Source organism: Hibiscus syriacus, unplaced genomic scaffold (genome assembly GCF_006381635.1).
Source record: "Hibiscus syriacus cultivar Baekdansim isolate YM2019G1 unplaced genomic scaffold, ASM638163v2 tig00015125_pilon, whole genome shotgun sequence".
NCBI lineage: Eukaryota > Viridiplantae > Streptophyta > Magnoliopsida > Malvales > Malvaceae > Hibiscus > Hibiscus syriacus.
In genome coordinates, this window is record NW_024062348.1 from 78,391 (window position 1) to 101,331 (window position 22,941).

Sequence of the window (22,941 nt, forward strand, 5' to 3'; positions counted from 1 at the left end):
TCTCCACTTTGGACGTTCTTTTTGTTTTCCCCATCGCTTTCTCCCTTTAATTAAACCCCAAAATGTAAATTTATTCTTTTCCAAAACCCAATATAAATATTGCCATTGCCCTCTTGTTTCTATTGCATGTTTTACTTGGAAACGTATAATAAAATAATCTCTCTTCCCAGGAATTTTTTTTTCTGATGGCCACTAATTTCACTCAATCCCCCAGACAGTATGAGCAAGATTGCCATATCCTTCACTCTTACATCTCTGGTATTTCACCTTTTTGTTTTCATTTTTATCGGGTTTTCGAAATAATTTGACATAACATAGGAGTTATTTATGTTATTTTCAACGAGAATTGTTTATCAGGAAATGTTGGGGCAATAAGCAACAAGGAATTAGTCGGAATATTCGTTAATCGAGACTTGAATGCTCTCAAACTCGTTCGCCAAACTTACAGTCGCCGGTACGGTCAAGATCTTCTTCAGTTAACGTCGAATGTTCAAAGGAACAACTCGTTTGCCGTAAGTAGAAAATCCAAAGTTGATTACTTATAGTTTTACGTGGAATTTATATGATTTAGATGTGCCAATATTGACACATTACATTGCCATTCATGTAGAGGATAGCTTGTCTCCGCATGGTTGAACCTCATGAACGAGATGCTCAGCTAATGAGGCATTCGTTGTTCGGGGGAAACTTAAACCTCAATACTCTCATCGAAGTGGCTTGCACCCGGCCATCGTCGGAGTTGTTACGGATCAAGCACTGTTATCAAACTCGAATATCAATCAGACCTTGAAAAGGATTTAACTGTGAAAATCAACGGCGGATTCAAAGAGGTAACTGTTATTCTCTAGCTATCCAAAACTCTCGTCTTGACTAAATTTAATGAATTTTTCTATCGTTCTGCTTAGATTCTGTTGGCTGTTCTGAGATCATGTCGGAATTACGGCAGTAAAGCCGACATGAGCTTGGCCATGTGTGATGCCAAGACCCTGTATGAGGCACTGGAAAGTGGGAAAACAATAGACCAGAAGACGATAATTTCAGTTTTGAGTCGAAGGAACAATGGCCAAGTAAGAGCCATCCTAAGCTCCTACAAGCAATTATATGGCCATGAATTTGATAAGTCCGTCAAGAGAAGCAAATGTGGGCAATTCGGGAAGGAACTTAGGGTCATAATCCGGTGCATACAACATCCAGAGAAATTTTTTGCAAAACAACTGAGGATGAAAAAGGCTGATGGTCGAGAGATTCTGATTCGAACGGTGATTACCAGGTCGGGAATAGACATCAAAGGGATAAATAAAGCTTTTGCAACAAAAACAGGCAGCTCTTTAGAAAACCTTGTGATACTGGAATTCAACACCAGCAAGGACAAGAATAGCAACATTGTTGCCGGTATCTTGATCGGGTTGATCAAAGGTTGCTGAAGACACAATTTAGAGGAATATATATGATTCAGGATCATGGCAGATTTGGTGCATAAATAAAATGACTTGTTTATATGTTTCTAAAATAGAAATTACGTGTAACTATGCCTTCTGTTCAATATTATAATACCTTTCTCTGTCTTTTGACTAAGATCCGGAGTCGGTAGTTGTTAAGGGAAGGCTCTTACGTTAAGCATCAACCAAAGCCCGTCTGAACATATATCTACAAGCTTACTCTTTAAATGACAAGTGAAAGTGAAATGACTGGTTCACTTTCCATGGAACAATGAAGCATGCCTAATATAGGACGAATATGAGAATAATCGGGGGGGGGGGGGAATTCATTTGATAAGTGATTTTACTCGTGTTACAAGGATTAATGTTCCACATAAGAAAAAACCTTGGAACGGTGGACATTTCAGTTCTCGACTGCATTAATGCTGTAATTTATCAATCCTAACTAATATCAGAATATCTTCACCAAGTTTATTCATGGGAACAATTGAAAATTATTCATTACCTGGACAGGTATCAGAATAACGATCAATAGTCTTCACATGATCAGAAGATTGAAGACAGTTTCTCACTCGTTGGCAGTTCCATCCTCTGGTTGAGTGCTCCCTCCATCTGCATAATAGCATGTGAAAGTGAATTGATTAAAACACAGTTTGCCTCCAAAAAGGAAAATGCAGATGCAAAAAGAACATTCATCAATAAAATTTTGCGATGTCAAATTGTCAGTAACAAGGCATACCTTCACCACCATCAGATGGGGCACAATGGGACTTCCTATATCGTGTTTGTTGTTGTGTGGGCTGAAGACAAAAAGCAGAGAAGTACGTAATCATAAGATTACTAAATAAATGTGTAAAAAGTGATCGACTCATGGAAAGCAAAATTAGGATGTAAGAACCTTATGATTCATCATTATGACCCTAGAATCTAGAGTAGACCATATGATATGTTGCTAATCATTAGCTTTATCAAAATCAGAATAGCTTAGCAGACTTCAAAATACACATAAGAAAAATATTGTACACAAAGAGGTAAACTACAGATGAACAGATCATCCTCGAACCATTTTTCTTCTTTATCAAAGGTAAAGTGTTTGAAATTACAAACATGAACCTCATAAAATCCTCACCACAACATGATTCTTGATACATTAATGTATCAGAAGTCAGAACCATCGATTTTTCTCTTCAAAAAACCCTCAGTCAGATACTCAGCATGACATAAAAGCCAAATTGATTACGGAGACAACCAATGGCATCATGTCAATACACTACCCAACAATGTACGATAAAATTTGGGTCTTGGTAGATTACAAGATTTCAAGCAAATCTAAAACCCCAATCAATGTTCTGCATGGTCTTCCCATTCATGTTACCAAAAGGTTCAGAAACAATTATGCAAGCCATTTGATCCAGTAATTAAAGACCTTAAAATAATCTACATATTGCAATCCCTTTTGCTCCTCTAGTCATGCAAAAGTTCTAGCAAAGCCGGTTTACTATTTTGAGCCATAAAGAGACCTGTTTGTGACCAAATTAATGAGTCTTAATAAAGTAGATTAGAGTGGTTTAAACTTTTGACCAATTAGGGAACCCTATAAAAGTGGAGCAAATCGATTTAAGCTTTCTTAAACAGTCCTATCCTGCTGCATTAGCAAAGGACTACCTACTCTGTTGCTCTCACTAATCTTTGTAATTAATAATAATTCTTGAAATACATTTTCACATAAAATATTCATCAATCCTGAACCAAAATGTAGTTCAGGGAAGTCAAATCATATAATACAAAAAGAGAATATTAAATTAAATAATTTTATAAGCTTTAAATTAATACCTGCAACTTGGGACGGAGGGCTTCAAGTGGTCCTTTTGGCTTATTAACGCCTTGCTGTTAGTATTAAAAAACATGAGAAGAAATTGGAAACTTGCTTAATCAGGATTCATTAGCATTCCCAAGCTATGATAACCAAATAAAAAAAGGTTGATTGGGATTTGGAGAATCTTAAAAGTACCTTTCCAAGTGCCCAGTCAGCAGAGTCAAAGTAAGCACGTTCGTGGTCCTGACATAAACTTAGATGAGAATCAGCACAAACCAGAAAGAAAAAACTTACAATTTCCACATGGGAATCACCTTAGAAATGAGTGGTGGTTTCTTCGGCTTAATCCCACCATATTTTTTCTTTATAGCTTTCTCCTAAATATAGACATAAAAGAATAAATAAATCAACGATATCATAATTAGATAATCATAATTAACTAAAATGTTTAATAAATCAGCATTCCACAATGATGGCAGATAAGGACACACCTCCTCTTGAGATGACGGCATGGATTTTTCAGACTCCTGTCCTTCTACATGTTCTTGCTCCTTGTCAATCTCCATGCCTGATATTAGTTCCTTGCAACCACCCAACTAATAGCAGCTATGGTAGCACACAAAAGGTTTGCGCAAAACTTCAGAAGTGCTAAAACTTTGACAGATCATAGAGATCAGAAAAGAAACTTCACTTATTCCCACCAAAAAGAAAAAGGGTGCCAATGTAGAATAAAGAGATAAAATCTTAGTGGATCAGAGGAAAAGCATCAACCAAAAGGCTATGAAACAAGTATTTACCACTCTCAGTGAATGCATACTATACTCTCAACACAATACAAAAAAAGAATCAGGCAACCTCTAGTTAATACTCTTGATAACAATTAAGATAATTCACTAAACATTTATATTCAAAGAACAAAAAGCAAAAAATAATGGGAAGGAAACTTGATAGAACCGTATTCATTCAGTAAATTATAACTTTCCAGGCAGTATTCCAAAATATTTCTTATTGATGCATGTGTTATAAATCAAAACCAATAACCCAGTTGCAATAAAAAAGGAAAAACACAGATATCATATATTATACAATTTCTCGTGCAATTTAAAAAATTCATAGTAAAAAAAGCATTTATTGAACCACCAAAATTAATTGATCTGAATTAAAGAAATGAGATCCTTAAGCTAGTGAATTGAATTAAAAACATATGCACCTAACTTTTAAAGTTTATAATACATACAAAAAATCCGCAGCAAAACCATTAACTTAGAATCTATAAATATATAATAAAAACTGACCATCAAATATAATTAATTTGACTGAAAAGAGACCAGATCCGTACTCAAGCTAGAAAACTGAATTAATAAACATATGAAGATCCACACCTATCTGGCAATCAAATCAAAATTAAAACTTCCAACTAGTGAAAAAAGCCTACGTAACTAAACCAAAACATTAGGTGCTAGAATTTATATATTCTTTACAAATTAATAAGAAAGTTTATGAGAATAAATTGGCGTTAAATTCAAAGATCGAGGGAAAGAGAACGCGGAATGAGAGAGATCGGGTACCTGAATTGCTAAGCACGCTGCATAGATCGGAAATTCAAAGAGGAAGGCTTCTCCAATGGCTTTGGATAAATATATATATAATACTTCTTCGCGTTGTTGGTTTTGTTTCCGGGGAATTACGAAAAGGGCATGCACTTTTTAGATTGTTCTATTATTGGCATCATTACTTTTTCAAATTACTCCTCTAACTGTATATATTTATTGATTCTCGAGTATGTTTTGGACCTACAATATAATAACTTAAAAATGTTAATTGAAATATGATATATAAATTAATAATTAATTAGATTATGACACATACATGATAAAATATTCATGTCTGATGGTTCTCATAATTAAAATAGAGAGATAAAATCTTAACGAGGATAATATTTAATAATAGTAATTTTTCTTAAATTCAATGAGTCCTATTTGATTTAATATGATTGAATTTTTATTTAGAATAAATATTATGACTTGAATAGATCGATTGAATTCGAGTTTAGGACAAAAAAATGTTATGCGAACTGGAATAATGGTATGTTTTATTATATATTTATAGATAATTTTTATAATACTCTCCTCTCTATAATTTTTTTTTCAAATTTACCGAATAAAAATATTGTGTGATTATATATATATATATATATATATATTAAAATGAGATCGCGTCAAGTATAAATTTTTATACCAGAATTCATGTCAGAGTTTGAATTGGATTAAACATCTTTGAACTCGAATCGAGACGAATTTAGATAGATAAAAATAAAAAATAAAAAAATATTATCATTTCTATCAATACTCAATACATTAAGAGATCTATAAAAAATACAATTTTCAAAAGATCATAAGAACAATCTTTAAACTCTGGATCGATAAAATCGTAAGACGCAACATATACAACGCCCTGACGCGCTAACAATTTCTTTAATTGAAAAAAGGAAAGTAGAAATCCAAGCAGCATGTTGAAGCAAATGTTTGTTTTTTTCAGGAGGGATATACCTAGGGGCGGGTGGGGCGGACACCCACTAAAATTTTTAAGTTCTTATATAATTTGAATATTTTCTTTGTATTTTTTTTTGTTAAAAATCTATTTTCGTCTCTTCTAAAATTTTATAAATTCATCTCTCCTTTAAAATTTTATAAATTCGCCCCTCTAACATAAAACCATATGTCTATCCCTATTATTCGATATATTGTACATCACCTTCCACACTATCAGGCCATGCGCCCTATATCGATTGAAGTTTTGATAATCATATATAGAAACTCCAGGTCAACGGAACAGTTCACCTTGAGTAGTGCCGATGCATAAAAATAGTACGGTGAGATTACACTGTCAAGTCATACATCTATATATCAATAATCAGTATTAATAGAAAAAAACAACAACGTAACGGCAACAGCATGTTGGAGCCTTCATCTTCAAAGAATGGACGCTTGAGATTAGAGCGCGGTGGTATTTCTTCCATCTTTACAATTTCTCAGCTCTACCTTCAACTGAATACTAACTTTGATTTCTTAAAAGAAATCTCTCCAACATCGGCAATGCAAAACTAGCCCAGAGAGGGAGAGGCGTCGAATAGAAAAAAGGAAGATCCTTGTGGTCGCCCAAGTTAAGACTGTCGGGCCCTGTAACCTCAAGTATATAGTGGCAAGAGAAACATAACAAACAATTGCAACGATTTTTACATTCAATTAGTTCTTTCCTTTCTGAATCTTAACATTGAATACCCTTACCATATTAGTAAATTATCATCCGTTTGACGAACCGTCTTGTAGTACATTCACGGTTTCTATTGCCTATAGCAATCAATAACCTATTTCCAAACCTCGAATTCAAACACCAAATTTTGCGACGACCAAGTGGAAAACGTAACTCTATTCGCAGCAGCGAGAGAGTATATTTGTGTCATTCATCGCATTGCCTACAATTTTGGTCGAGCGTAAAAATAAGACGAATTCTGAATAGCGCAAACAAAGGAGCGATGGAAATCGGCCTAGCGTTTAGTTACACAGTCACCACCAATTGCAGCAGAAATATACTTTACAATGTCCAACCATTCTTGATTTCATCCAAAAATAAATAGTTCATACAAAAATAAATCAACATTCGACAAGATTAAGACAGAATTAAGCTAAATACTCAAATAAAGATATATCCTTTAAGAAGTGCAAGCTAAATGGCAAACAAAGACCTACGTTTCAAACCTAATCTAATAAAGATCCGAAAGCTGATAAAAAAAAAGCCCTTATGAAAACGGTTTTCAAAAGATTTAACCTTTATTTAATAAATTTCAAAAACATTAGCTCTTATTGAACCATTTTGAAAGGCTATACCCTTAGCATATATGAAAACTGAAAGTCCTATAAAACATACCATTTTTTATATAAAAACAATAGACCCTCATGAATAATCACTAAAAGCACAGACCCTTATTTGGAAATTTAACAACAACATTGTAGCATGCTTGTAAAGGCCATGAGTCATTGCTTTGATACCTATAAAAGCGAACTCTATCACACCAAACAAAGAGCAAATTGAGAAGTCACAACATTGTCAGGTCATCTAGAAATTCAGAAATGAAAAAGGAGATCCAAGAATGTCAAGAACCGATACCATCTGAAATCAAAGCAACACAGCTTGAGGTATCAGCATAAAACTGCAACTGCAACTGCAACTGCAACCCCCTCATTTATTCAGCATGCTTAACCACCACTGAGTGCAAGCCTAAACTTTTCTGTTCTTTCATTCTTTATGCTCAAGCACAAGGGTGGTTTCCTATGAATAAAATAGGTCTAAGAACGAATGAATAGTGATATGTTCTAGATAAGAATGATATCACTATAATGAATAGGGAACTTTAAGGAAAGATGATAAAATTTAACCAAACATGTGACAGGGGGCAGCATATCGAATGCATTTCAACACCGCATGTTAAAATTGACATGACCCTGCAGGAACACAGCGACAGCCCACTACAAGCAGACAAGGCAGAAAGCAAGGCAACTGCTAAAACCATTTTCAACATGATCCAACAAGACAGCAACAGTCTGCTATAGGTTATTACGGTGGTTACGCACGAGCCATATGTATCATACAACAAACTTAGTATGGCCACTTCACAGCTACCGGTCAATTTTGCTACAACTCAAAACATTAAATGACAGGGAGGGGTTAAACATGATTAATGGAATACAACAATCAAACGGTTAAACTGAAACCAGTTATTATGTTCAATTAATGCAGCAATAAGGTTTTCACCAAACATTACATTTTCAATTTTAGCAACTGCATCAGATCTAATGCAAGAGAGCTCCATTAAACACAGCATCCCACGGGTCAAAGTCTTGGGTCCTTTAATACCATCACAGCAACTAAGCCTCAGCCAATATTTAGAAAACAGATGCAAACATCAGAAACAAGATAAAAAGTGCTCCGGAAACCAAGACATCTCTTACCAATCATCATATCTTTCAGTTAAAAACAGTTAACAAACAGCCCCTGCAATCAGCAGCATACTTCTATAACCCAGCATCACAATCACGAACATTCATCAATAGATATAAACAGCATCAACAGCAACATCAACATCAAGTCCATTTGCTCAACTCACTCTTTCCCCGAACATTGCTATAAAAGCCAACAGACAGTTTGAGATGAATCAGCATTTTTAACAATAATAATGATTTTAAAAAGGAGCATTTCAAATTGGGACCCCTGAGTTGATCAGAAAGACAAATATCAAGCAAAATAAAAGCCATATATAATATCTCAACGTAGAGGGAGCAAAATATGAAAACATACTCGCACCACAGAATCATTGATGTGTACTGAAACATCAAGCAACAAACTACATAACGTCAAATACCATGACAAAGCTTACTTAGGTAATAGTGACAAAAGGTTCAGGACAGAAAATTATAACAAAAAAGTCCTACCAATACAAGAACAAATGATATTTGAACGTCCTCAACATTAACAAAATAGCAACAGGAAACATTCTACGTCAAGTTTCCAGGAATTCCAATGCCATCTGCAAAGATCATTCCTACAAAATACAAAAGCAAACATGTCAAAATAGCTGGTTGCACAAACAAATTTACACACACACAAGATGTAAAGACTAAAGAAGAGGGGGAGTGAGTAAACAAGATGGGGAAAACTAACATCAATCTGTGTTTCAAGAAGACGGGCTCCGAGAATCAGCACGACGACCTCGTGGTGAAACACTTCGAGGACTTGGAGAACGCCCATCACGGCTCCGTCTATCAGGACTTTCACCCCTAGGGGAAGATGCCTTATGTAGGGAAGGACTCTTCTGAGGACTAGGACTGTGGCGATCAGGAGAAACACTGAAATACAAAAAGCATCACAATGAGTTAGCGAATGAAAATAAGGGGAAATGGAATAAACTGAACATCATGGATTGCAAAGCATAAACCTCCTTGATCGACTGCTATTTCGCCGATCTTCATCATAACGATCTCTTCCCCGGCCTTTTGAACGGACAGGACTAGCACTACGGCTCCTGCTTCGGCGCTGAGAGTCTCTGTCTTTCCCACGATATCGATCACGTTCATATCTGTCATAACTTCTACTTCGGCTTCTTCTTCTATAATCCCTATCTTTGTAATGGTCGTCCCGGTGCCTGAATATATTTGACACGGAAAACATCACATATCAATAATACCATAAGGGGGGAAATCAATCCACGTAGGTTTTGCTATACAAACAAGCTTAAAAGGCATTATACATACAACAGAGGAAGAACTGGAGTTCCCTCTAGGAAATCAAATCTGATAAAGAAAACTAATATACAGTAGTCATAATATAAATGGAAAATAAACCACAATCAATGCATTCAGCTACTTAATGCAGGAACAGAAAGATATCAAAGTAAACCAATTTATATTAAATGTACTACCATGTAGCACTATCATCTTCATGCGACTACTGATCTAGATTGCTTCAATTGGTAAGGAAGAATCATGCGTGAAAAATCCCCATGGTTATTATACCTTCATCAATATCTCTCACAACTCATTCAGAGACGTAGGCACAAGACAGAGAAAAATGAGAAAATGCAAAGAAAAACTTACCTTCTTCGAGGACTTCGGCTTCTTGACCTTGGAAATGATTCAATAATCCTTCCTTTCTGACTGCAAAGGAAATTACCAAAGTACATGAAACTCGTTAGGCCAAGACTTTAAGAAAAATTATTCAGAATATTAAAATATTACAAGGATAAGGAGATGTCCACATAAAAAAATGGACATGTATAGCCTCAAATTTTAATTGAGCATGCCAAACAAGCTTTCCAAACTTCCATTGTAGATACAAATTACTTAAGCAAGTGGACAATTCTCCTGTTAAAGCAAAACAAGCCAAATTCCTTCGTAATATGTCTTCTTAAACAAGAGTCAATTTCATATTTTCATCAAATAACTTCTTACTGCATGCATCTTCTCTACATCGGCCTTACAATATGTTCCACTGAAATATATATAAATGAATGAATGACGGGTAGCAGTCTATCACACAACTTACATCCTCTCTGCATTAGGGCCATATTTTGCAAACTGAACAGTTATCTCCCGACCATCAACAACTCTCCCTAAAAGAACAATGAAATATCATTACATACTGAATCAGTTACCTACAAAATTAATACAATGCCACATTTAATACATATAAAAGCGCTAAAATAAAAAAGGGAGAGTGGACGAGTTGAAGAAACGTGCCATCTAGCCTATCTACAGCTTTCTGAGCTTCATCGGCATACTTATAGCGCACAAATGCAAAGCCGCGTGAATCACCAGTCCTACCATCAAGCAAACAAAAATTGTTATCTATATAAATTCCGAACAACCAAAAAAGTGATGAAAAAAGAGAAAGAACCTTCGATCTTTGGGAATGAAGATGTCGACGACCTTCCCGTACTTGTCGAAGAGTGGAAACAAATCATCAGCAGTCGTGCCTAAACAGATTCAAAATCAAACCAAATCGAAGGTTTCAGTCACAGTATAAACAAAATGGTAGATAAAAGAGAAATTGTTTAACGAACGGGCGATAGACGAAGAGATAGGGGAGCCTACGGAAGGTGATGTTGAGGACGAGAAGAGAGTACGTATCGGTGATATCGGGAGGACCTGACCTTCCGAAATGAGACATTGTCGCGATTGGGAGGAATAGAGAGGTCGAGCGGGGAGAAATCAATGTTTAGGGCTAGGGTTTGTTTGTGGAGATTAATATCAAGATTCTTCCTTTTTTTAGTAATAAAAATCAGGAAAATTAAAAGAGAAAAGAAAATAGTTAAGGATATTATAATATATGCAGGTGCACTGTAAACGTGTAAATCTTACGGATTCTCTTTTCATTATTTTTTTGAGTTAATTGCATCATATATCCTTAAAGTATAACTAATATTTTAAATTAGTCCATACACTTTTAAATATTTCAATTTTACCCCTAAACTATTACTATAATTCTAAATTAGTCCTTAAACTTCTTAAAATTCCATTTTCATTATCAAACTATGACCTTCATTCTAAATTGATCTAAAAAAAATTTGAACATTCCAATTTCATCCCAAACTACACGCATATACTAATCACACTTCTTGTTAATAAAACCGTTAGGCCAAGTTATATTATTATACGTTTGAAAAAAAAATAACTTAATTAAATATCTTAAGTTATTAAAAGTAAGGCAACATTGAATATTTAATAAAAGAACTTTGTTATTGTGATCATATTTAATAAAATTGATCTACTCAACAGATAGACAAAAAAACATTAATGATTTGTGAAAAAAAATTCGATATTTTTTCTAATTAACTAGCAACATACAAAATTAAGCTTAAAACAAATAAAAACACGAATTAAGATTAAAAATTAGATCGATCTTGTACTACTTGTTCGAAAATTAAGCAAGTGCATAAAGTGGTATCTCTGATAACAATGTTTGAAAATTTGTTTATGGTTTTGCCTCATGGACCATGTAATACTTGTTAGCTTCTTAAGAAGCCTCTATTGGTTAGTCATGGAGGGAGTTTGTGCCGTGTAATAGTTATGGAATGATCCATTTTCTTTAGAGTTTCTGCCACAATGAGTACATTTTCTTCTCTTACATAGACTTGTAGAGCAAGTTGAGCACTTTTAGGACTGGAAATTTATATCCAGTACTTTTTCTGCAAATTATGTAATATAACTATGAGTTTTGTAAGCCTCCTGGGTCTATGGGTTCATAAGGATTTTGTTGAAGTATTTTGGAATTATATACTCGGTTTCTTGTCTACAACCTTTGTTAATTTCTTTTTGAATGATTTTGTATATATTGCAGGGATTTGATGCATATAGTGTTTGTGCACTACTTGGAAGTCAAGGTACTACTCACTTCTATTAAAATCCCTAAGTTTTTCCTTTTAATTTTGAGAAAGACTAGATGATTAATTGTTTGCAAGATTTATTGTACTGTGACATATAGTTTCTAATATCAACCGTTCTTACCCAACAACTTTAGATAAGAGATGAACAAATGAACAGATAAGGACTCAGGTTGACTAGTTTCTTTGTGACCCTAAATCCATGTCTGGTTCTTCATTAATAAGAACTACTGCTGAACGGTTTAAGGGGAGGCGGGGGTGGAGGAATATTTTGTGAGGGGAGGGGAGTGGGGGTTGAACTTTAGCTATTTTATTGTTTCTTGTTGTATTGTTCTCTGGTCTAAAATTCAAACTTCCTATTGCCGTCATAAGTATCAACATTAATTGATTGAATATTCATAAATGAGTGGTTTAATTCTAATTTTTAAACTATTTTTCCTGCCTAAGTTATTAATTCTTTGGAAGTTTGACTTTGACTAGGCCACTGTTTAGGTTTTTTGAGTGGTTAATTATTCCACGTGTTAATTTTTTCTTACTTCAGACCCATATTGTTTTCTTTTCTTTCAGGGTAGGACAGTTGGAGGCATAAGAGAGACCAGTGATGTATCAAATTCTCAAACAAGCAGTCTTTCATTCTCTAGCTATTCTGTTAGTCATACAGAAACACCTTCAGGACATGCAGATTCAGCAAGTCCTACCAGCACTTTAACATCCTTATTTGAAGATGCTGATTCTGGTATAATTTTTTGTGTTTCTGTTCAAATTCATATCTTTATGCCATTATTCTGTACTTGTTATTAAGTTACTAGTTTTTCTCCTCATTATGCATATAACTGAATGCAATTTTTATGAGATTCAATACAGAGGATATTCACCAAGCAAGTACTAGATTCTGTACATCCCCCCAAAATGGAAATTCTACTGTGATGGACAAGGCAGTTCTGGGTTCTTGAGCCATTCTTCTCCACATCCTTATCCAGGTAAGTATTGTCTTACGATTTTGATTCCATGAACATGCTTCTCTCATGCCGTGTGATTTTGCATTTGAGCCAGTTGGAAACTTGAATTACAATATGACCATGAAGGTTGGTCATCAATTCCTGGAGTGAATGAAGTTTCACATCGTCATGGAGATAGACCTGGGAATATTGGTTATGGTACTTGCTTGACTGAATCTCAAAGAACTCTATATTCACCATCTTGGAAACAAAAGCTTGGAGCAGTATATGCCTGCATGTGCTACTGCATCTTCTCATGTTTCGATGACTTCTGCTCAATCTGATTCTATGAGCAGCAGTCTGCAACAAGAAAACATGATGTATGGCAAGTTTTCAGCTGTTGAGAGTACAAGTGAGGAGTTTGGAAATCCCCTAGAGTTGCACAAATGGCCTACGGATCCGTTGCCAAATTCTGAATTGCCGTATGATACTAGGTCATTTGAGCAATATACTCATGATTTTCATTTACCGAATGTTTTTAAGGAATTTACCAGTTATGATGTTCTAAATGAGCCGCCTGCTCATAAAACCCTTCAATGGAGCTTATAAGTTCCGGTTCTAATTCCATCACTAAAACATATCCTGAGAATGATATATATTCGGATGGAAATGTCAACTATACTTACTCTCTGAAAAAAGTCATTACTAGATGGAGAAGAAAGCTTAAAGAAAGTTGACAGTTTTAACTTGGAGAAGTAGATGATTTGCAGATGCGGTCCTTGTCTGGTTTTTCCTGGAGCACTGTTGAGTGTGGAAATGTATCTGATGATTCCTCTTTGAGCCTTTCTCTCTCCCAAGACCAAATTTTCTGCATAGTTGATTTTTCACCGAAGTGGGCTTACATAGACCAAGAAACTGAGGTATTGAAGTTTTTGTGCATCTGAACTGAAATTTCTCAACAACTAGAAAGTTGAAGATTTAATTAGTACTTGCTTATTCACTTAGCCATTTCTATCTCCTGCTTTCTCACTGAAAAACAGATTGCAGTCATCTTTTATTGTGCATTTTTCGTTTTTATCATATTGATGCTATATATGCAATGTTACTTGGACTTGGGTGCAAGTTTCGGACACGGGTATGGTTAGATTTTTTAGATTTTTCTAAGTTTTTCCATATATTTGGATGATCCTTAGAGGTCATATCCCCATATCCAGTTGTCAGACACGTGTACTTCATGAAAAATGAAGAGTCCGAGCAACATAGAATATATGTTGCTGCAAGTATTTTCAAGGTCATGCAACTTCTCAATCCCCCTTTAGATTTATATTCAGTTTTAAATTTCTTTTGACAGATGTCAAGTTAGAAAAAGTAGGCTTTTCCCTTCTCATTTTATGTGTCATGAAACAGGTGTTGATTATTGGAACATTTTTGAAGAGCCTAGAGGAAGTATCAAAATATAGGTGGTCATGTATGTTTGGGGAAGTGGAGGTTCCAGCTGAGGTTATTGCTGATGGCATTCTTTCTTCTCATGCTCCACCTCATAATGTTGGGCCAGTCCCATTTTATATAACATGTTCCAACAGGTTACCTTGTAGTGAACTCCGGGAATTTGACTACCGAGCTGGGTTCACTAAAGACAAATGTTTTTTATATCTATGATGTTGCTTCAAGGGAAATGCTGCTGCGATTTGAGATCCTACTTTCTCTGAAATCTTTCAGTCCTCTCAATCATCATTTTGAAGGTGTTGTGGAGAAACGAGAGTTAATTACTGAACCCATATCAATGAACGAGGAGGAGTGCCACCAGATTGCAGACCCCTCATCCGGTCAGGATTTGTCTAAAAATAAAGAAAAGGAGTGCCTCCTTCAGAAATTAATGAAAAAGAAGTTGTACTCATGGCTTCTTCACAAAATAATGGAAGATGGTAAAGGGCCAAATATATTAGACGAGAAGGGACAAGGCGTGCTACATTTGGCATCTGCTCTTGGTTATGACTGGGCAATAAAACCTACTGTTACTGCTGGAGTGAGCATAGATTTTCGTGATGCGAATGGATGGACTGGTCTTCACTGAGCTGCTTTTTGCGGCAGGCAAGGACCCCCAAACTTACACTTGTTTGTGTTTTATGCTTGCCTGGAGCCTATAATTTATATGCTGACTGAATTAGCTGTAATCTGATTATGTACTCTTTGGTTATGAAATCATTTGATAACATCTCAGGTTTTGTTGCATTAGTTGACAGGCTTGTGATAAATTAAATGCCATGTTATAAGCTTAACTTATAATGTTTTTTGTGTACGATTATTTTTATTTTGCAAATCTCAGAGAACAAACTGTTGCGATTCTAGTCTCCCTTGGAGCAGCTCCTGGAGCTCTTTCGGATCCATCTCCAGAATTTCCTTTGGGAAGAACTCCTGCTGACTTGGCTTCTGGTAATGGACACAAAGGAATCTCTGGTTTCCTTGCAGAATCTTCCTTGACCTGTTACCTTTCTTCTCTAACAATGAATGATCAAAGGGAAGCTGTACAAACAGTTTCAGATAGAATACCAACTTCTCTTATTTATTGTGATGTGCAAGACATGTCATTGACCGACTAAATTACAGCTGTATGTAATGCCACACAAGCTGCTCATCGTATACATCAAATGTTCAGGATGCAATCTTTCCAGTGGAAAAGTTGCGCGAGTCTAGTGATGGTGTGCCTGATGAACATGCCATTTCATTCTTAACTACTAAGGCACGCAGGTCATTGCAAAGTGATGGGATAGTTAATACTGCTGCAACACAAATCCAGAGAAAGTTCCGAGGTTGGAAGAAAAGAAAAGAATTCTTGTGATCCGGCTAAGAATTGTCAAAATTCAGTTCATTGCTGTTTTTATCTTTGTCGGTATCTAATTATATTTTCCTCCCCCCCCCCTCCCCCGTTTTCTCTTTGGAAAGGGAGTAGATCATCCAATGTGACTTTTTTAATAGAATGATGGTTTCATAGACGATTTTCCCACGTGACTTCTGTTGGCTCCTGTGCCATAACCTGCTTCATTTGTTAGCATTTACTGATAAAAACCTGGGGAGATTTTTTTCGTCATAAAAGTGAAATTTAGCACTTCAGTTTTAGGATCTGTTGATCTATTATTTACCACCTTATGAAAATTTGAATTTATCGATATTTAATTTTTGGTGTGAAGGCCAATGTTAGAGGACACCAAGTGAGGAAACAGTATAGAACGATCATCTGGTCAGTGGGAATTCTGGAGAAAGTTGTTTTACGGTGGAGGCGTAAAGGGAGTGGTTTGCGAGGATTTCGAAAGGATGCAATTACCAAGGAACCTGAACCACAGGGCACAGCCCCAGAAGAGGATGATTATGATTTTCATGAGGGAAGAAAACAAACTGAAGAAAGGATGCAGAAGACACTCACTAGGGTAAAGTCCATGGCTCAGAATCCTGAAGGACGAGGTCAATATCGTAGGCTGCTGATATTGGTTCAAGGGATTCAAGAAAACAAGGTATATATTTGTTCGCTTCACATGAACCTCTATTTTAGTATAGTTGGCAATTCAGCAGGTCAATCCGAAGATAGTTCTTTGCACCTTGAACTTGCCCTGCTTCTGTCCTTTGCTGTTGCCTCAACCAGTGGAATCTGATCAAGCTTGTGTTTGATTATTCAGAAACTTAACTATTTTAATTGTGAATATGTATATAAATGACTGTAATCGTTCTGAGATACTCTTCCACAGGCTTGCAACATGGTTCTGAACAGTACAGAAGTGGCTAATGGTTATGAAGGCCTTCTCGACGTCAATGATATTTTGGATGATGACGCTTTCATGCCTTTTGCATTTGAATAGCCACCCGAGATATCAAACTTTGTACATAGACCGGCAACTCCATTGCAGCATTTTGGAAGGTGTCTAACTTCATTCTGTCTGTAAATATAATATCCAACTCTAAGGCTCTAATGTATTAACTCAATACTCTGCTTGTTTCTAGGTAAATATAACAGAGCAGCCCATATTTATTTTTTGGGCTACCAATCCATTGAGAAGATAGAGGCGATTTAGGGTTTACAATATGTTAAGGTTCTGTGACAGTAAAATTAGACTATGGATCATAAGCGTACAGATCGCTCACGAACCGTTCGGTCTCTGTTAACGGACATTTACCGAACTATATAAATGATCATGAACAAGATTCGAGCTGGTTGCTCACATTTTTCTGGAGCAGTTAATCTTTGGAGTTGCAGGTACGATACAAATGCATTCAGTTCACCTTATTTGGTGGTATTGTACAGAGAAGCGTTTCGGAGGCAATTTTCGAAGAATGAAGAGCACCAAAGCTGAAGGAAGGATTTCTACCAACTGTTACTCCCACAAAAAAAGGAAAAGAGGGTAAGTACTCTTCGATAAAATGATGTCGTTGATCAAGTGCTCTTGTTATCAAGAAAGGAAGATCATAATGTATCGAAACATATCGAGTCTTAAAGCAATTAAACCGGTCTAATGTGAATGGAAATCCATCTAATTGTAGCATAAAGAAATGAGTAGAACACTACAGAAATCAGATGTACCATGTAATAGATCAGATTTAGGATTGGATGATCTAAAACATCAAGATCAGCTTTCGCGTCAAAGGCCGAGAGTGTCAACTGCAAAATAACCAAAAGAACCAATTTTTGTCGTGTGTATATATATAAGATTAATGTAGTATTTGCTTATAAATCGAATAAGGCTCACCACAATGCATCTTATCAAGAAACAAGTACAGCAGATTCCTGTTACGCAGCCGACCTGACACAGAAATAAGATATTGTTATATTGCTAACTTTCTTTGCATGCTACTAAAAGAAAGATAAACTAGACAAAAACACCATTGTATGAGGAAAACCAGGGCATAAACATTAGAAAGGATCTCAAAATTTAACTTCTTTTCATTCATAAGGGACATTTAATAAAGAGAAAATAATCTCAGTGACCAAAAATCTCAGATAATATACGATTTTGACCAACTTTTTTTGGATTTGCGAAAATGACCAACAAAATCGCAATACGATCTCTACTATCGCAAATTCGCGTTGCATTTCGCGTTGCGATTTTTCATTTCGCGTTGCGATTTTCCATTTCGCGTTGCGATAGTCTACAGTTGTCAAAATTCTTGTGATAGTTAAAAAAATATTTTGTTTCTCTAAAAAGATAGTATCCGCGCGGACGTGTCGAAGACACGTATTACCACGACCACGACCACGACCACGACCACGACCACGACCACGACCACGACCACGACCACGACCACGACCACGACCACGACCACGACCACGACCCGAGACGAGACGAGACGAGACGAGACGAGACGAGACGGACGGCGGCGGCGCGCGAGAGTTCCCCTTGTTCTCTATCACTCAACAAGGAAGTGAGAAAGCCAAGCCTTAAATACTATTCCTAATAGTGTTTCCAATACTATGTGGGATTTGAGCATTACCAACACTTGTTCCCAATACTATGTGGGATTGAGCCTTAAATAGTGATATTATTTTTGAATGTTTTGCTTAAAATTGCAATAATCGCGATTGATTGTAGATTGACTTTTAATTATGACATATTTAATCGTATAATACTAATGCAATTGGTTGCTAATTTAGTTGTTTTAAGGTGCATGATTGTTAATTGTTTTCTGAATAATCACATTGTATTGGAAACAAGTGTTGGTAATGCTCAATCCCACATAGTATTGGAAACACTATTGGGAATGGTATTTAAGGCTTGGCTTTCCCACTTCCTTGTTGAGTGATAGAGAACAAGGGGGACTCTCGCGCGCCGCCGCCGCCGCCGTCCGTCTCGGGTCGTGGTCGTGGTCGTGGTCGTGGTCGTGGTCGTGGTCGTGGTCGTGGTCGTGGTCGTGGTCGTGGTCGTGGTCGTGGTCGTGGTCGTGGTCGTGGTCGTGGTAGTGGTAGTGGTAGTGGTACGTGTCTTCGACACGTCCGCGCGGATACTATCTTTTTAGAGAAAATTCTTAAGGAACAAAATCTTTTTTTTTAACTATCGCAACGAATTTGGAAAATCGCAACGACAACTGTAGACTATCGCAACGCGAAATGGAAAATCGCAACTCAACTATCGCAACGCGAAATACAACGCGAATTTGCGATAGTGGAGATCGCAATGCGAATTAGAGATCGCATTGCGATTTTGTTGGTCATTTTCGCAAATCCAAAAAAAGTTGGTCAAAATCGTATATTATCTAGGATTTTTGAGGTTATTTTCTCTTTAATAAATGCCAAATCCTTTAATGATACAAATTACCATACCTCAAACAGCTTTTTCTGGCGGCCTCTCGATTCGATAGGGAACCGTCTCAACATGAAGAACAAACTCCCGCCATATATCATGAACCCCAATGCAGCAAAGAATGATATAACTGGCGAAATGAAAAGACCAGATATGTTCATTGAGTCCTAGGAAGCTATTCATTTGTTAACTAAATAAAAAGGACTGTTCAGACCATGTTAGACCATTGAAAATTGCAAAATTACTTCAGTTCGTTTCTTGTCTGTTTAATGCAAATTAACGGGGCCACTGAACTGATACAAAATCCGGGGAGGGGGAACCGTACCTGAAACAAAGAGTTTACTAATTTCCCCTGTAAGATAGCTCTTACTTAATCTTACTGAAATCCATAGGCATGCCTGGTAGCAGAGGAAACAAGTAGGCAACTTAGATGAATGTTATTAAGTAAAAAAAATCATTTCCTTCTTAGGTGTAGTTAATAGCTGATAAGCGATTATATTGTTCCCTTTACCTGAGCAAAGTATATAAGTCCGTTGATGCTATAGTAAGCGGGCCGAAGTTTATCAACGGGAAGACTTCTTGCCTAAACAATAAAAAGGAAAAGAACGACTCCAAAAGCATCAAATCATACAGTTATGGTGATTACTTATGTCGAAGGACTTTGTAGAAAGGGACGGTTGTCTACCTGGTGATATATCTCAGCCCAGAAAAGGACAAGCAATGTATATGTCGAGAAAAACAGAAGACCGGGAAGATCCAGAAGGACCATTTCAAGTGCCTGTATCATGGATGTTAACTTAGGGTGGTGAAGCCAAGTAAGAAAATATGTACAGTGGCCTAGAGACATTGATATAACAACTATTGCCTCAGTTGACAGAAGTAAGAATCAAAGGTCTATTTCCAAAGAGATGGCTCATTCCGAAAAGATGGAGCAAATCATAATGTTACGGTTGCCTTTGTGGGCAAGACAAGATGTCAAAGGCATCGAAAATGGAAAGAACACAATTAAGTTTATTTTAGTGATATTCCTAGTGTCTAACTTTATTACTAAGAATAGTCATCTTAAATTGAGGTTGCCTAGGGTTTTATTCTTGTAGAATAGCACATAACATATTTGCAACAGATTGTAAACTATTACACTAGGAGCTATCTCTTGTCTTGCCCTTGATACTTCAATAATCAACTGCTAGACTCATTTCCTCTTTATTGATGATTGAACTTAAAAAATACAAACTTTTAGACGTGTGCGGTTCCATATTTTACTTCCAAACTTTACAGCCAAATGGTCATTGTTATACGGGTATAACATGACAGGCCACACGTTTGTTTTCTTATATTGCCGCCAGAAACGAAACAGGGTCCCAAAAAAAAGGAACTATATAGATGAACCAGATACTCTTTCAACATACATAACACATAACAAATTGGAATTCGGGTACAATGACTCTAAAGTTCTAAATTATGATCCATACCTTGGATTTAATGAGAAACACACTCTTGTAGAAACCGAACACAACAGCCCTCACTGTTAAAATGCAGAACAAATTTAATAGCCAAAGTTACAAAACAGCTGCTGGCAAAGCTATGGCAGGAAATACACAACCCTTACATCCATTCACAATAAAGTTCATCAAGTGGAAAACTTTTTGTGTTGTCCACCCATACTCTGGCACTCTCAATTGAATACGACACAGTTGTACCTAAACATTGTAGCATTAATGTTATTAGAAAGCAATAGTCTTGTATTGTGCACTCATTAATTAGGACAGAAAACATGAAAGTTGAGCGAAAATAGCAATGTCGAGATTCACATGAATCTCACTATCATGTTATAGACCTAGACATGACATCAATCCGTGAACTACAGTCCCTGGAGTAATAGAATTGCTCTTCCAGTTTATTCACTTGATAGAAGGAACCGATGATGCCTACTTTGTTGGAATAAATTTCCCGTATGTTACTCACTCTCTTCATTTTCACTAAACTATCCTGCACTTTATGACACTACAAATATATGAAAAATATTTCGAGCATAAATACATCGAATGCATATCCATATCAAACATTCTTGAAGAGCACATAAGCACTTTTTCAGGGTATTGCAATGAAATTCTTGAAGCAATATAATAATGGTATCTAAATCCAATCCCAGAATCCGTGAATCAGCAATAAAAATAATTATAATTTTAACAATAACTTGTGAATACAAATCACTATTTTCTATCAAACAATCTGGGAACCAAAGAAGAAGATCCTGATTTGATTGTGAAAGGAAATTGCAAGCAAAGATTCAAGCTTACATGCACATCCATGCATGAATGATAGAAGAAATAAACTCCATTAACGGCTTTTCAAAGTTTTATTTTAAATCAAATTGCTTCCCTCCAATTCCAGTTCTCCATCACAAACTAAACAATAAAAAAATGCAGCAAAGTAAGAAATTACCAGGGCAACAATGGACACAAGAGCATAGGAAGCTGATAAGAAATAGAAAATGAATCTCTGCCATTCATCAGATTCATCAATCTCATCCCACCAATCAAAAATCATTCCTCCACCTTTCAACAATATTTCCTCAGTTAAAACAAAGCCCTTTACTCTCACCATTTTGAAACTGCAAACAATGAAATCAAATGAAATAACCAAGTAACAAATGAAAAGATCAAAACGAGAGAAAATAAACCATAGGAAAAGTTTATACAGAATAAAGAGAGATCAACGAGAAAATGTGGGGACACGTGGAGAGAAACGATGGAAAAGAAGACAGACAGAAAATAATGGAGGATAGCAACGTGTGGGGGAAAATGAAAATTTGTTTGATGGGCGAAACATAGTTGGTGGCATATTCGTTGATTTCGCAACGGACACTGCTTTGGTTATGGCTACAACTTATAGAACTGTGATTAACTCGATGCCCAAAGCTACCCAGATTAGCTCTTTTCCGGGTTCCCTTTGCTGGGAAGTTTCTTCCATCAAATACACATCCAGATTAAAAGAAAAAGTGAATTAAAAATTTTAATATTATATTTTATTTAAAATTTAAAAATTAAATTAATATTTATAAAATTAATATTTTTATTAGTATATCATGTCATTAAACTAACGATATTTAACGTGTCAATGATTAAAAATTATAAATTGATGACGTAAGTGATCAAGATGTTATAAATAGACAACGTAAATAATCAAAATATTATTTTTTAAATTTAGTGACTAAAATTGTACACTTAAGAAATGAAAGAGACAATTTTAATAGTTTACCCAAAAAAAAAAAAAAAATTACAAAGATATTAAAATATATATATTTTTAGAAGGTTACAGATTCCATATTCATAATCTTAAAAAATCATTAAAATTAATGATACGTTGATTAAAGAATCAAAATAAAATGATATTGATAAAATATAAAATATTTGAACTAATTTAGAATAGAAGTTATTATATGGGAACTGATATAGAATGTTTTAACATTTACAGACCAATTTCGAATTAGTGTCACAATCTGGGAACCTCCTATGCCATTAACTCA

The 22,941-nt window shown here is 35.8% G+C and overlaps 3 protein-coding genes and 2 pseudogenes across 4 annotated transcripts; 2 read left to right on the plus strand and 3 right to left on the minus strand.

Moving 5' to 3' along the window:
* Positions 1-185: 185 nt before the first annotated feature.
* On the plus strand, positions 186-1,424 carry LOC120207653 (annotated as a pseudogene).
* Positions 1,425-1,768: 344 nt separating this feature from the next.
* On the minus strand, positions 1,769-4,931 carry LOC120207666. Its single transcript, XM_039207094.1, has 7 exons — positions 4,824-4,931; positions 3,747-3,909; positions 3,570-3,632; positions 3,451-3,498; positions 3,273-3,326; positions 2,179-2,239; positions 1,769-2,051 (listed from the first exon to the last, which is right to left on the minus strand). Exons 2-7 carry the CDS (start codon positions 3,819-3,821, stop codon positions 2,008-2,010), a joined length of 345 nt encoding a protein of 114 aa, XP_039063025.1. The 5' UTR covers positions 3,822-3,909; positions 4,824-4,931; the 3' UTR covers positions 1,769-2,007.
* A 3,652-nt stretch (positions 4,932-8,583) lies between these two features.
* Positions 8,584-11,041, minus strand: LOC120207665 (serine/arginine-rich splicing factor SC35-like). Its single transcript, XM_039207093.1, has 8 exons — positions 10,902-11,041; positions 10,705-10,783; positions 10,548-10,627; positions 10,354-10,420; positions 9,906-9,965; positions 9,248-9,454; positions 8,974-9,158; positions 8,584-8,854 (listed from the first exon to the last, which is right to left on the minus strand). The coding sequence occupies exons 1-7, from the start codon at positions 10,975-10,977 to the stop codon at positions 8,987-8,989; spliced, it is 741 nt and encodes a 246-aa protein (XP_039063024.1). The 5' UTR covers positions 10,978-11,041; the 3' UTR covers positions 8,584-8,854; positions 8,974-8,986.
* Positions 11,042-11,847: 806 nt separating this feature from the next.
* Positions 11,848-17,149, plus strand: LOC120207654 (annotated as a pseudogene).
* LOC120207662 (tobamovirus multiplication protein 1-like) lies at positions 17,082-22,335 on the minus strand. 2 transcript variants are annotated; one of them, XM_039207089.1, is made up of 10 exons: positions 21,858-22,335; positions 21,022-21,112; positions 20,885-20,937; positions 20,098-20,190; positions 19,924-19,995; positions 19,738-19,810; positions 19,433-19,542; positions 17,865-17,918; positions 17,699-17,776; positions 17,082-17,489 (listed from the first exon to the last, which is right to left on the minus strand). In XM_039207089.1, exons 1-10 carry the CDS (start codon positions 22,017-22,019, stop codon positions 17,397-17,399), a joined length of 879 nt encoding a protein of 292 aa, XP_039063020.1. In that variant the 5' UTR covers positions 22,020-22,335; the 3' UTR covers positions 17,082-17,396. The 2 variants fall into 2 exon arrangements, with proteins under 2 accessions (XP_039063020.1, XP_039063021.1); XM_039207090.1 differs by having other exon boundaries at positions 17,082-17,567; positions 17,613-17,776.
* Positions 22,336-22,941: the final 606 nt, after the last annotated feature.

Coding starts and splice junctions, on each gene's coding strand:
- LOC120207666 (XM_039207094.1), bottom strand. CDS start 3,821: ATGGAGATTGACAAGGAGCAAGAACATGTAGAAGGACAGGAGTCTGAA. Junction 3,327..3,450: donor CTGACTGGGCACTTGGAAAG/GTACTTTTAAGA, acceptor TAATACTAACAG/CAAGGCGTTAATAAGCCAAA. Junction 2,240..3,272: donor CCCTCCGTCCCAAGTTGCAG/GTATTAATTTAA, acceptor TTTTGTCTTCAG/CCCACACAACAACAAACACG.
- LOC120207662 (XM_039207089.1), bottom strand. CDS start 22,019: ATGGTGAGAGTAAAGGGCTTTGTTTTAACTGAGGAAATATTGTTGAAA. Junction 19,996..20,097: donor GGGCTGAGATATATCACCAG/GTAGACAACCGT, acceptor TTTATTGTTTAG/GCAAGAAGTCTTCCCGTTGA. Junction 17,919..19,432: donor GCCAGAAAAAGCTGTTTGAG/GTATGGTAATTT, acceptor TTTCTGTGTCAG/GTCGGCTGCGTAACAGGAAT.
- LOC120207665 (XM_039207093.1), bottom strand. CDS start 10,977: ATGTCTCATTTCGGAAGGTCAGGTCCTCCCGATATCACCGATACGTAC. Junction 10,628..10,704: donor TTCATTCCCAAAGATCGAAG/GTTCTTTCTCTT, acceptor GCTTGATGGTAG/GACTGGTGATTCACGCGGCT. Junction 10,421..10,547: donor AGCTGTAGATAGGCTAGATG/GCACGTTTCTTC, acceptor TTGTTCTTTTAG/GGAGAGTTGTTGATGGTCGG.